This window comes from Haemaphysalis longicornis, unplaced genomic scaffold (genome assembly GCF_048455015.1).
Source record: "Haemaphysalis longicornis isolate Haplotype H1 unplaced genomic scaffold, Haemaphysalis longicornis Haplotype H1 scaffold_19, whole genome shotgun sequence".
In the NCBI taxonomy this organism is placed as follows: domain Eukaryota; kingdom Metazoa; phylum Arthropoda; class Arachnida; order Ixodida; family Ixodidae; genus Haemaphysalis; species Haemaphysalis longicornis.
In genome coordinates this window covers 930,287-942,786 of record NW_027526288.1, presented here as the reverse complement: position 1 = coordinate 942,786, position 12,500 = coordinate 930,287, and the positions used below count along the sequence as shown (strand labels likewise).

The window sequence follows — 12,500 nt, the reverse complement described above, 5'->3', positions numbered from 1 at the left end:
ATGTGATCGAGAAGAGGTGAGTAAGAGGGGAAAGAAATAATATAATGGAGAGAAAATTATGTGATCTGTGTGCTTCTGTTACTTTATGTACCAATAGGTTAGGGGTATTAGCAGTTCAGCAATGCTGCCTTCAGCCTCTGTGCTCGTTTCTTACCTGTCTGTGGAGGCAGATAGCTGTGGGTAACATGTACTTGACAGGAGGGGCGGGCAGGTGTTTTGCTGTCTGGTGTGCTGCAAGGTCTCACTCTGTGCCCTCTCCTCTTCCTTCTGCAGGTGATCGTGGGCTACCTGGGGGACAAGTGGTGGCTGGAGCCGTCGCTGCTGTACAGCCTGCTCACGTCGGTGAGCGGGGCGGCCATTGCGGTGCTGCCGCTGGTGAGCAGCTACACGGCGCTGGCTCTGCTGTCCTCGATGTATGGCTTTGCCATCTCGGCCAACTACACCCTGGTGCCCGTCATCTTGGTGAACCTCATCTCCCTGGACAACTTCACGGGTGCCTACGGACTCCTGCTCCTGGTGCAGGGCATCGCGGGCCTTGTGGGACCGCCCATCGCAGGTGCGCATGTACAGAGTTCTTTGGCTGAGCTAGTATGGGAGGTAGAATGTAGCTTCTTGCAAAATTTCACTGTTGGGAAACGGTTGTGCTGGGTTGCTGGGGGGAGCATTCAATGCCTGAGAAAGCTGTATAAGTCCTACAAAAGTACTCCTCCTAGGCTACATTCAAAGCACTCTTTTGTGGAGCCAATGCAACTTGAGCCGTAGTTATTTTTTCAGCGCACCAGCCGCGGTGGCTCAGTGGCTAAAGCGTTGCGCTGCTGAGCACGAGGTCGCGGGTTCGATTCCCGGCCGCGGCGGCCGCTTTTCTGATGGAGGCGAAAAGCAAAAACGCCCGTGTGTGCGAGATTTCGGCGCACGATAAAGATCCCCAGGTGGTCAAAATTAATCCGGAGCCCTCCACTACGGCGCGCCTCATCGCCTGCGTTGCGTCGGCGCGTTAAACCCTACAATCAATCAATCAATATTTTTTCAGCGCAAAAAGGACCAGGTACGAGGAGAAGTCGGCAGGGCGTGGGTGGAATTTTGCGACTACATGTTTTTATTTCAGGGGAAGTTGTAAGACACCGAAGGGATGATGCGGATGGAGATAATACAACATTGCTTAATTTGAAAGAATTGTCCTCTGGTAATGCGCCTAGCTCCATTACAGCCACAAATGGCATGTTTTTAAGAAGAAAAAAAAAATGCAAGAAGTGTTGAAAGCATTTAGGTTTTGCACCCTACTCACAGTGATGCGAGAGGGGGAAACACTAAAAACTTAGTTATCGCCGTGTCGACTGCACTTTAGCATACAAGAGGTACAATCAACAAACGTAACAAGGGCTTCCACTCGAATCACACAGTCACTTTTCGTGGTGGTAACTTTAAAGAGCGGCCATTAATTGCCCAGGCAAGATCCTGTGATGTCATAAATACTTTGCCAGAAAGTGTCTGGAAGTTTGCTATAAAATTGGTATCATTGCAATTGGGAAAAAGCAGTTTCTTTTTTTTTTTTTTTTTTTCGGCGAACGAAACCTGTGTTTTTCATGGATCCTTTATCAGTCGAGTGTCGATTTGATTTAATTGAAAGATTTAACATGCCGAACCTACACCTGGGCTACGGGGTGCACCGTAGTTAATTTTGACCACCTGGGGATCTTTAACGTGCGCCGAGATCGCGACACACGAGCGTTTTCGCTTTTCACCTTCATCGGAAAAGCAGTTTTTTGTTCTGATTTTAAATCTCCTATTAGATTTTTTGTAAGCAGATTATATTTTGAATTAATTAATGATTAATTGCCATTATTTTGGGACACAGTTACAAAATAACCACTCCATGCAGAATGGCAATTACCAGGTGGCTAGGCAGACAAATGACTAAAGAATACAACATAGGAAGAACTTTTTTGATTTAGCTATTTTTGGTCGTTTTACAGCACAGGGAACTTCGCTTCTCCTGCTCTCTGCCAGAAATGGCTCGCAGGTGGTGCCAATTGAACACAATAAAAATTTTCCAAAGCCTCCATTTAAAAAATTTGTTGCCTATATTGTATTCTCCACACATTTTGGTATCAGAAGCAAAAAGAATTAAAGTTGTACCTGCTCTGGGTGCCAAGATATCTGAGGATGAAATGCTAGCTTTGCATTGCAAGAAAAGTGCCGTTTCACCATCGAATTCTGCGCTAACTGAGCAGTAGAGTGCACTTTAAAATGCTATTATAATATAGTAACAACCAAATATGATGCCCTTTGATGAGGAAATTTAGAGACTGTTAGAAAAATGGCCGTGGAGGCCAAAAATTCCATTTTTGAGAAAACGCTTTTTTTGACCGTTTTTCGGCCCCAAAGACCCAACTGCCCCCTTAAGCAGCAACCACATCGAGCGTTTTGCTCACGTCTGGCATCTGTCGGCGTCTCCTACCTGTGACGTGAAACAGCCGTTGGAGAGGACCAAATTCAAGAAAATAAAGAGCCAATATGACCAATAACGCAGTTTTTGGCTAAGAAAGCAATCTGACAGATGTTGGTTGGGTAAATTGTGCTCTCCAACGTTTTTTGCATTCCCACCCGGAGACACCAACAGCTGCCAGATGTGAGAAAAACGCTGCATGTGGTTGCCGCTTTAGTCAGATCAGTCGAGTGTCCCTTCTCTGTCTGGAACTACAGGTACCTACAACCCTCCCCCCTCATGCACGCAGGTTGGCTGTGTGACACGACGGGCGCGTACGATGCCACCTTCTACTTCAGTGGCCTGTCCATCCTGGCGTCAGGCATCATCATGCTGCCCGTGGCCAGCAGCTGGCACTGCCGCAACCCATCCTCCCTCAACCGCCATGACGACAGCACGTCCTCCTCCTCTTCCTCCTCCACCACCTCACCTGCGGACCGGCGCGACGTCAAGACGGTCCTTCTGCCGCAGAACGGCGCTCCTGCCGCCACAACCGCCACCGACCGGGAGGCGGCTCCCCCGCACGAAACGGTCGCCCTGGTCAGCAATGGAATCTGCGTGTGAAGCCCACCACTTCTTTCGGTTCAGGGCACTGGTGGGTGTTTGACGCTTTTGCTCGGGGGCTTCTCTCTTGCCTGTGCGGCTGAACAGATCATGTCTGGTGCTTACGTCCTCAGGCAATACCTGCAGCATTGCTCTCGAACCGCTGCACGTCTTCTTGCACCCGTCTTCAGTAACTGCACTGTCGCGCTGAGGTAGTGCCTGACAATCACTGGGACATGTGCGCGAAATAATACCGATACCAAGTTTGTTTTTTCGATGCACGCGTTGCACTTGTACGCATATTTTCTTGCAGTGAAATCAATAAGGGATTGAAGTTCGTGTTTGTGTTATTATCAGTGCTACGGCCCCAAAAACCTAGCAGTGTTTACAGGCATGCTGCTGGCATTTCACTTGAAAAAATTGCCTGCTAGCATATCACACTGGGGCTGTGGTCTTACACTGCATTGATACCTGGGTATTAACTGCGTAGTTTCAGACCGAAGACATTCTTGCAATATTCTGATGAGGCCACATAGTTACGGACCTCACAAGACCAGGGCAAAGTCTGACCAGTCTGTAGTACGAGAACCTTACCTGTGTGACGAAAAAAGTCACAGGCGGTGGCATTTGTCGGGACATTTTTGGTTTTATGTTGCCTGTAACTCAACATCCCTGACATGGTGTAGGAGCGTTTCGCCACGAAAAATGACCTACAGGTGTAAAATGCCTTACAACATCAGATCACTGATGACAATGTACTTTCTTGCCTTGCAAGGTTGACCATACAAAATGCGACATGACATGCAGTACGCTGCCTGCCAGAACTTCTTGCAATGTAGAGTCCTGTCCTTATCTCCATGCAATTGCACCAGTGCTGCTTAACACTCTTTCCTCCATGACGAAAACACTAGTGTGATGTTTGGAATGATTCATGCTATCGTGAAGTCACCAGTACTGCTGTTTGAAAGGGCCGTGTAAGCTCATGCAGACCTCATCACTTGGTGATGAATGGGGCCCCAGAAGCTGTCGGTTGCGCTAAGCTGTCTAACGTGCTGGGCTGCATGGCACTGCTGGAGTAATGACGATGACTTGTAGACTCAATTTCAGATTTTAACCTGTCACTCGCTTTGTACACCGCACCTAGTACAAGCTACAGCCCAAAGCTACTTGGATGCTGTAGGTAGAGGAGCGTAGCCGTTTCTTTGTGGTTGCTCACTCTCTGCTGTTTCGAATGAGTTGGGAGTAGCAAGTGTGGTGGACGAGGAACACGCAGACGGTCACCGAGGGTTGACATCTCGGTGAGTGTCAATCGGTGACTGCAGTTTTCGACTTCTCACCCTGGTATTCTGAATCCCTCCTCTACTTGAGCCTCCAGTCGAGGAGGTCCTTGAAAAAGATTTTCCCATGTGAAAGCATTGCGGTATCCTCCACTGAGCCGAGTTGAGGAAACGCATGAAGTTGAGTGGAGGACAGACTCAGAATACCGCCATCATTCTTGAGCCTGGGTGACGAAACCCTCATTGAGCCCTTGCCTTAGCCTTTTCCGCAACAAGGCCTTGTCTGGAATCAGCTTGGGAGGAGTACCTCCCAAAGTAGGACGCTCCTTTTACTGTTGGCTTCTCTGACTCCGAAAAGTAGGTAGGTTGTTCCACGTTTTCTGCTCGGATAAATCTCTACCCGAAAGGATGAGCCGTACTCTCGCTTGAGCGAGAGCGGCCGCGCTTTTCTATGCCTCGCTTACTGCTGTTGACGTTTTTGTACACTTGATTTTGACTTTCCAGTAGGACTCGAAGCGTCGTAGTAGTTTAGGTCGTGAAACATGCGACAGGTTTTGGTCTCTTCACAAGTACCTTTCTGTGCCCCGATTCATCTAGACTCTCGACTGCTCTGTCGACTGAGCTACTCTCCTAAGCACAGCTTTTGCAGCACGCTGTCTTTTAACGTTCAAATTTTTCTCTCTCCCATCGCGATCTCAATTGTCCAGTGCACGGAACTCACGGAACGGAACTTTCTGCCGTCAATGGGTGGTTCGGTTCTCTCTATCCCACCCAGTCTGTACAAAGTTTAGCCGGAGAAAATGGTCATTTGTCCATTTTTCCAGACATAACTTGTAGCACGTGTTTCACGTTGGAGGTTGGGGGGACGATTTGTGCGGAGTGGAGATGTTTAGTAGTAGAGTTTGCCTCGAAGGCGGTCTCTTATGCAATAGCAGGCTCTAGCTCTTACTAGGCTGGAAACACTGCAAACAGTCTACCACTACCAGTCTACCACTACCAGTCTTGCAGCCACTAGATGAGGGTTACTTTCTGGGGTGACGGTCAACTTCGTATCGACGAAGCAGAAAAAGTAATAGCACAGGAGGGAGTTGATTTACCAAATTACACCCTTCCAGTAAGGGAGTCATTGTGTTTAACCTTGTAAGTGTAGGGTTAAAGTACTCCTCACATGGGAACCATGAAGACCTAAGAGGGTGTACGTCAGTTCTTAAGTTAGTGCTAGTGAATGGCACAGTCTTGCAGCCACTAGATGAGGGTTACTTTCTGGGATAACGGTCAACTTCGTATCGAGAAAGCAGGAAAAATAATAGCACAGGAGGGAGTTGATTTACCAAATTACACCCTTCCAGGAAGAGTCAAATTGTGTAATTTTTAAGTGAGCGGTTAAAATACTCCCCACATGGGAACCATGAACACCCATAAGGGTGTGCTTAAGTTCTTAAGTTAGTGCAAGTGAATGACATGTACGGGAGAGTGTCGTGTAACACACACGGCGACCTAGACTAGAAGTGTTCAGAATTTGTGGAATTGGCAGTCAATAGTTGCAAGGCTTAAAACATGTTTTGCTACAAAGGGTGTATTTCTTACACCCCTGTAGGGGTGCAAGAGAACACCCTTTGCAGATGTCATGGCACTTGCCCATGACAACGGGTGTAAAAACAAGGCAGCATGGTGTTTTTCGTGGCACCTGGTGTCGCGAAAAGAGGAAGCAGTGTGCTGCTTTGTTTTTGTCCCAGGAAGTTGCATTGCTGCTTGCTCATATAAATTCTGCTGGCTATTTCTTCTCAGCTAAATGGTAGGGGAGGTGTTGGTGCACGTAATATAAAAATAAAAAAGGGGCGATAGACGTGCTGTTTCAAGAAACCAGTTGTCACCCTTACTCTAGTGGTAATGCTCTGTGGTAAAGATTCAGAGTCTTTCATTGAAGTTGCACCTTTGTTAGATTTCTAGCTGAGTAGAGCAGGTCGTGTCGGTGTCACGTCTGCCGCTTCACCTTTTTTCGACTCGCAACTCTAGTAATACTGCTAGCCTGCCTGAAAAGTTTGTGAGGGCTTAGTTTCGACTTTTCCTGCTTGTTATAGGAAGCTTTTGGAACATGTTCAAACTACATAGCCTTTCAAGGTAGAGGTAGTGTTTTCTGGGCTTTGGCAAGCTTTGAGCCCCATATCGTAGGACGTTAGTCAGCTTGTAGATTTTTTCTCTTCGACTGGTACTTACTTTCACCACTGTTTGTTGTTCAGACTGCAGGGTGTCTTCTTGTTAGGGCTTAGGGCTTTGTTTGAAGTGAAGGACTAGGTAAAACTTGCACTTGTTCACTCAACCGCAGATATCGGCAATGTTTGATGAAAGCACATTAGTGGCGAGTAATTTCTGGCACCGTGTTCGGAATCAGCTTGCGTATAAGGGCTGGATTTCTCTGTCTCAGGTTTTTTCCTTTTAGTGTTTTTTTCCTTCAATGGCTAAGTTGATGCGTTCTGAACGTTGGGGAAAGCATTCACCGTGACTCGAAGCGTTGGAGCCTGTCTCTTCCTGTTGTGGAACCGCTTTCTGCTAGTCTGTCAGGCTTCCCGTGACTGGTGAGGAATCGTGATTTTGTGTATAGATGGGAATGCGTCGGGTGCGTTAGCTTCCACTGCCCAGAGACACTACTACGTCTGCAAAAGTCCTCCCTCCCGATGAGCTTGTGCTGAAGTACAGTCAATGGAAGGATCTCATCTAGTGAGTGATGTTGTCTTTTCATGTTGGAGTGACGGTTAACCGTGTGTTGTGTGCACGACTGAGGCTGATCGATTCTTCCCACAAATTTCTTTTTGTAGCCGATTTAGGTGAAACCGGCGGGCGCAAGGATTCGAGACTGGTGTCCTTGAGAGGAATGTAGATTGTTTTAGCCAGACTACAGGTGACTTCAAGTTGAAAGATATTGGCTTTATAGTAACTTGCCCATCCATTACGTGTTCAGTTTTACTTGTTGCGACCTGTCATGTGCATTCTGCACATTGCAACTCGGACTGACTTCTTGAGCAATCAAAAAGGAGCAGAGGAGTAAATAACTGTAGTCGTTCCAAAAGGAAGGCTTATTTAGGTACCTTGGCTCCTGGTGGAGCCTTCGGCCCTTTGAATGTTTTCAAAAATGAAAGTTTTTTTTCTTTTTTCCAAGTTTTTCTCCCCTCAACTTCGGTGATTTTAAATTAAATAGTTTGACAGTGTAGGTTTTGATTGTAGCTGCAGTGCCTAAAGGAAAGGTTCACCTTATGAAGGCATCTGAGTGACTACTCACACCATAGCCTTTCCCTCAACTGTATCTTCATGCCTTGCTGCATATAAAGTGTGGAGAATCAACGTGAGACCCTAAAAATTTCACTGAAGTTTCTGCTCTTATGCTCACCAATGCCTCTAAATCCTAGTGAGCGAGGTTTTAAGTGTGGGAGTTGATAGGCGGTGCGTTTAGGGGCAGATGTCACCCAGCCCTTTGGGCTCAAGGCCTGACGGGGTCGCGAAGGGAATCAAGAACTTTGCGTACTAGAAAACGGACAATCGTCACACCTCCTTCCCAGTTAGGTTTTGCTCGGAGACATCTCCTGTCACTCTCAAGCGTTTATAAAGCGTGTTTTGACTTGTGTGCTGCGCAGAGTGTAGCGTCAGTAGAGGGCAGATCTCATTGGGGACTTTCTCGCTTTGAAAAAGAGAAAAAACTTTTCTGCCACAAATTCTCTCGTTAAAGTCTGTTTGCCAAGGAACCTATGAGTGCTACCACTCTGTGGCTTTCTATGCGCACTCTTTAGCCAATTTGTAAGGTAGTGCCTTTGGCATCCAGCAGGGGGCAGCACTGGTTCAAGGGGCCTGCTAAAAAGAAGCCACCAAGCATAGTACTACTATTAACAGACAACGAACTTTAAGAGTTTTTTCATCCGTGGTGTCATGACTACGAGATTGAGAAGGCATGGGCCTAGAATTGGCCCTTGGGGGATACCACTGTATTGGAGTTAAGAAAGGAACGCTTTTATGGGTGCATACTGACACTACACTCTGGGTTGACGTGTGATACTGTAACCTGACATGGTATCGTACTTTCCGGTGTTGTTTGTTCTTTTCTTTCTTTCTTCTTTTGAACTCGATTTTGTGTTTTTTAGACCAACGGCTGCGTCGTCGAGTGGCTCCTCTCAGGTCACTGGATGATGCCTGGTGTACTTTGTTGCTTTGCTAAGAGCCTGGTACAGTACTAATGGCCGAGAACTGCTGCACGAGCAATGCGGCGGCCCAAGTTCTTGCTCAGTGTGCTGCTTTAAGTTTTAGGATTAACGTATTGGCACAAGTAATTCTTACGTTTGCCACAAATTGCTCGAGACGTTTTATGAAATCAGACACTTTGATTGAAACTAGAAGCCCAGCTGCACCTATAAATTTAAATGCTGCGACTTGCAAGTATTTAGCAAGGAGTTAGCAGCAAAGTGAAAACAATTGTAACGTGTTAACTCAAAACTGTCGGCAATTGTGGACTGAACTTGGGTTGCGGCTTGTGTTCGTGTGCATGCCGTCTTGGATCTAGTCACCCAGTCACCTAGGCAAGAGCTCTTTCAAACCGGTTCAGTCTAGTCGTATTGTGTGGTATTTCGCATGGCGAAAAGCTGCTGCTAGGGTTATTCTCGATCGTTTTGCTTTGTGGAGCTTGCTTCCACAATTCTTCTCTCCTTGTCTTTTTTAAACGGATTGTTTTTGGTGCTGTTTTTTTTTACTTTTTTTTTTCGCCATTGCTGATGTGTACGATATAGGAAAGTTTGAATGATGGCAGTCATTATCCTGCTGTTGTTGCAACACTGTGTTCTTGTGAGCAAAAAATGAAACTTTTGTGTAGGGAAGGTGCGCATGAGCAAGCAACAATCAAGCAGACTACAGTGCAGCTCATGAAGTTTTCTTTTCTTCTTCCGTCGTTGCCAAGTTTTTGTACGGTATGTTACTGCTTAGTCACCTTTGGCGCTCTGTAGTTTCATTCAGATTGTCGCTGCTGTTTGTTCTTCATCTCTACTTTCATTTACCATATTTGATTACTGCATTGAATTAGACGTCATACTGTCAGAACTCGCTCAACAAGCACCAATCCAAAGTTTATATTCCCTGTTACCTTGTGAATAACTTTCAACTTCACAATACTAACATTTCAGCGTTAATTTTGTTCTTTTTTCCGTTTCTTTTCTTTTGAGGAAAGTTGTACAAATCCCCTCATCGTGACGTTACCATCGATGTTGGTGTCCCGTACCGTTATTATACCTGTACATATTTCTCGCCTAGCCACCCTCTGCATGCATCGTTCTTCCCGTAGCATTCCAAGAGTATGTGTGCTGTTTTAGTGAGCCGTTCAAAATCAGCGTTTGGTTTGTTATTTCTCTTTATTTTGTTATTACTCAGGTTATTGTTCTTTTACCTGCTTCATCAAGCTACCCCTCAGTCTTTTCAGAAAATGTGCTTCTTCTTTTGACGCTGTAGGAAGCGTAGAGAAAACTTCGTCCTGTTTTCATGCCGCTTAGAATAATATGCCATCGTGTCGTCGACTTGGTCTTGCAACTTGGCACAGTACGACTGCCTGCTGTACAACCATCATTGGCCGATAGTTTCCGCAAATCGGGAAACGCCGATGAGTGTCCTTTTGTTGTGAAATTACTCGCGTGTTGATAGCCATTAAATCTGGTATCTTTCCGTTGTGCCCGATGTTTAAAAATGAGTGAAAATTGCCGTTTGCACAAGTACAGCAATTAGTTTACTTTGTCTAAGCATAAACGTACAAACACACGTGGTTGAAGTCTGAAAACCATCATTCAGGCCAAATTATTGTTGTATTCATTAGTGGTATTACTGTGTTACGACCATTAGTATTATAGCATTTTTTCATGTACGTAATTTTAAGCAGACAGGCGTGTGTTTCCTACAATGTGCGTTTAGCTCGTACTAATGCACAGTCCACCATTTGAACAAAATTTATTTGAATTGAAGTGAGCTGTCTTTACTGTAAATTGCAACCATCTGTACTTGCATTCAAGCTATTGGGTATCTCAATGACCTCTATGCAACTAAGTGCTCGATGATTCCCTCTTAGTGCTTAATTCTGAGCACGCTATCCCAGTGTTTTATTAAATTTGTGCCGGGTTTGAATGTTCGCAGGCATGTGTCAAACGATTATTTATTTCAGCATTGATTATCCGCAGATTTTCTTTTTTTTCTCGTTAACTCTTTGAGGGTCGAATTTTTCGTCAAATGCGAATCCCCAGGGTTGATTTCTTTTATTGCTGATTTAAATTCTTCCGATGAATCTATTTTAAGAAAAAAAATTCGTAATTTTTTTAGGGTGACCATAGTGACAAAAAAATCGTTTGTGTTGTTACATACATGTGGTTTATTCATGAGTAACACAAGAAAAATTCTAAATAAAAACGAGAGAGTAACAAGCCGGCACCTTTTGAGTGGATCGAAATCAGATAGACATCAGTTTCGCGGGCGCAAAAAGCGGGAAGCGCCCGGAGGATGATATTAAAACCAGCCGCTGTGTGCGCGCGGCCGGATGCGTGAGCGATAGACGGCGCACCGCTCCTAAAAAATACAAAAAAAAAAAAGGAGGAAAGAGCCTCATCAGTTTCGCAGGCAGTCTGTGGTAAGCGCAAGAAGCGAGAGGCGCCCGGTGGGCGTAAGGGGCCTTAGGTGGGCGATACCCGGCGTGACCCCTCGTTACCGGATGCGCAAGCGATTGACAGCGCGCCACTGACGTAAATTATAAAAAATAAGATAAAAAGAAGAGCCATCAGCGCAAGAAAATAATTTGACGTATTTCTGCAGTGTGGCAGCACCTGCCAAGCAAGGGAAGTTGACGAAAAAGGCGTGCTTTTACAAGCGATGATGTACATGTACGTTATTGACCATTTTGAAGGTGTTTGCAGAGGACGTACATGTACGTCCGTGACCCTGAAAGGCTTAATCGTACGTAGTTACGAGGACTGTTTTCAAACTGGAACATGTATGGCTGTACATGCGAGGAATACAAATTTCGGGGGCAGGAGTTCAGCGCTGGCATGTAACTAACCCAATTTGACACAAAGGACTGTTGTCTGCTTGTCATCAATAATTGTAGAGGCACATAGAATTTTGTATGCTAGCGGCAGTGTCGTTTTGTGTCTGTTCTCCAAACTCTTGTTTGCTTCCTTTTTGTGTTCTCCCCATTCCGTTGTATGGAGTGACATTGCTGGCGCATTTTTCATGCTGAAACAAGCATTTGAATTTTCCTTACCAGACTGTGATAAAAAGATTTCGAACGAGAGCCTGTGTTTATGTATTTGTATAGCGCGTGATAATTTTTCTCTTTTTTAGTTCGTTAGCTCTGTCGGTGAAGTTTAGCGTGCCGTGTATGCCTCTAGCCAAGGAAAAAAATAACGTGACCGTGCGTTCTTTAGTTACCATGTGCAGTCAGTATCAAAACCTTTCCTCACCTTGATGATTGCACTGCATTTGCTTCGTGTAACGGCAGGCATCTTTTTTTCTGCGCGTTCAACAGTTTGTGCAAACAAGGTGGAAAGGATAATATTCCGCTTGCTTTATTTTATGCATTCGGTGAATTCGTTTGTGAATTTATTTGTGGATTCATTTTCCCTCTTATCGTGAGCGTGCAACAAATAGCCCAAGGTTTGGAGGGTGCCAGGGAAGTGTTTCCGAGACTGTAAACATGCACTGCACTGGTTGAATAAACTGGACATCTTCTCTTGGTATAACGCCTGCGTGTTCGTTTTGTCGACGCCATTATCTGCCGGGCCTGTGGATGTCACAGGTCGCGTGGATGAGGCAGTTCAATGCTGTGGTAGGTAGACATTGCCAACACCACCGGGTTTTTGTGAACTTACAATACTACTGCTAGCACAGTAAAAAAATAAATTTTTTTCCAAAGCAGTAGTTCACAAGTGGTTTCCACAAAACTGGTTGTAAGGAATTTTTTTTGTAGCTTTTTTTTATACTCTTTGGTTGTTCTTAAAAAGGCACCCAATTTTGTGCACTTTTTTCTTATCCCTGCAGGGAACCATCACACTGCAATGCACGTGGTTACATTAATTGCCATTATGTGCACAACAGTTGCTTCCATCTCGTTGCAAAGTTAGTACTTTCTGACCGAAAGGGCCTACAGAGCTTTATACGAAATATCTGTTCCCAAATGAAACTCGTGA

At 45.4% G+C, this 12,500-nt stretch overlaps 1 protein-coding gene across 2 annotated transcripts in view; it reads left to right on the top strand.

The window, feature by feature from the left end:
• LOC144166766 (monocarboxylate transporter 12-like) overlaps positions 1-12,053 on the top strand; it is a 55,512-nt gene extending 43,459 nt beyond the window's left edge. For both annotated transcript variants that reach the window (XM_077696252.1, XM_077696254.1), the window contains exons 4-5: positions 274-556; positions 2,736-12,053. In XM_077696252.1, coding sequence (XP_077552378.1) covers positions 274-556; positions 2,736-3,049 — 597 coding nt within the window. In that variant the 3' untranslated portion in view covers positions 3,050-12,053. The remainder of the gene's footprint in view (positions 1-273; positions 557-2,735) is intronic.
• Positions 12,054-12,500: the final 447 nt, after the last annotated feature.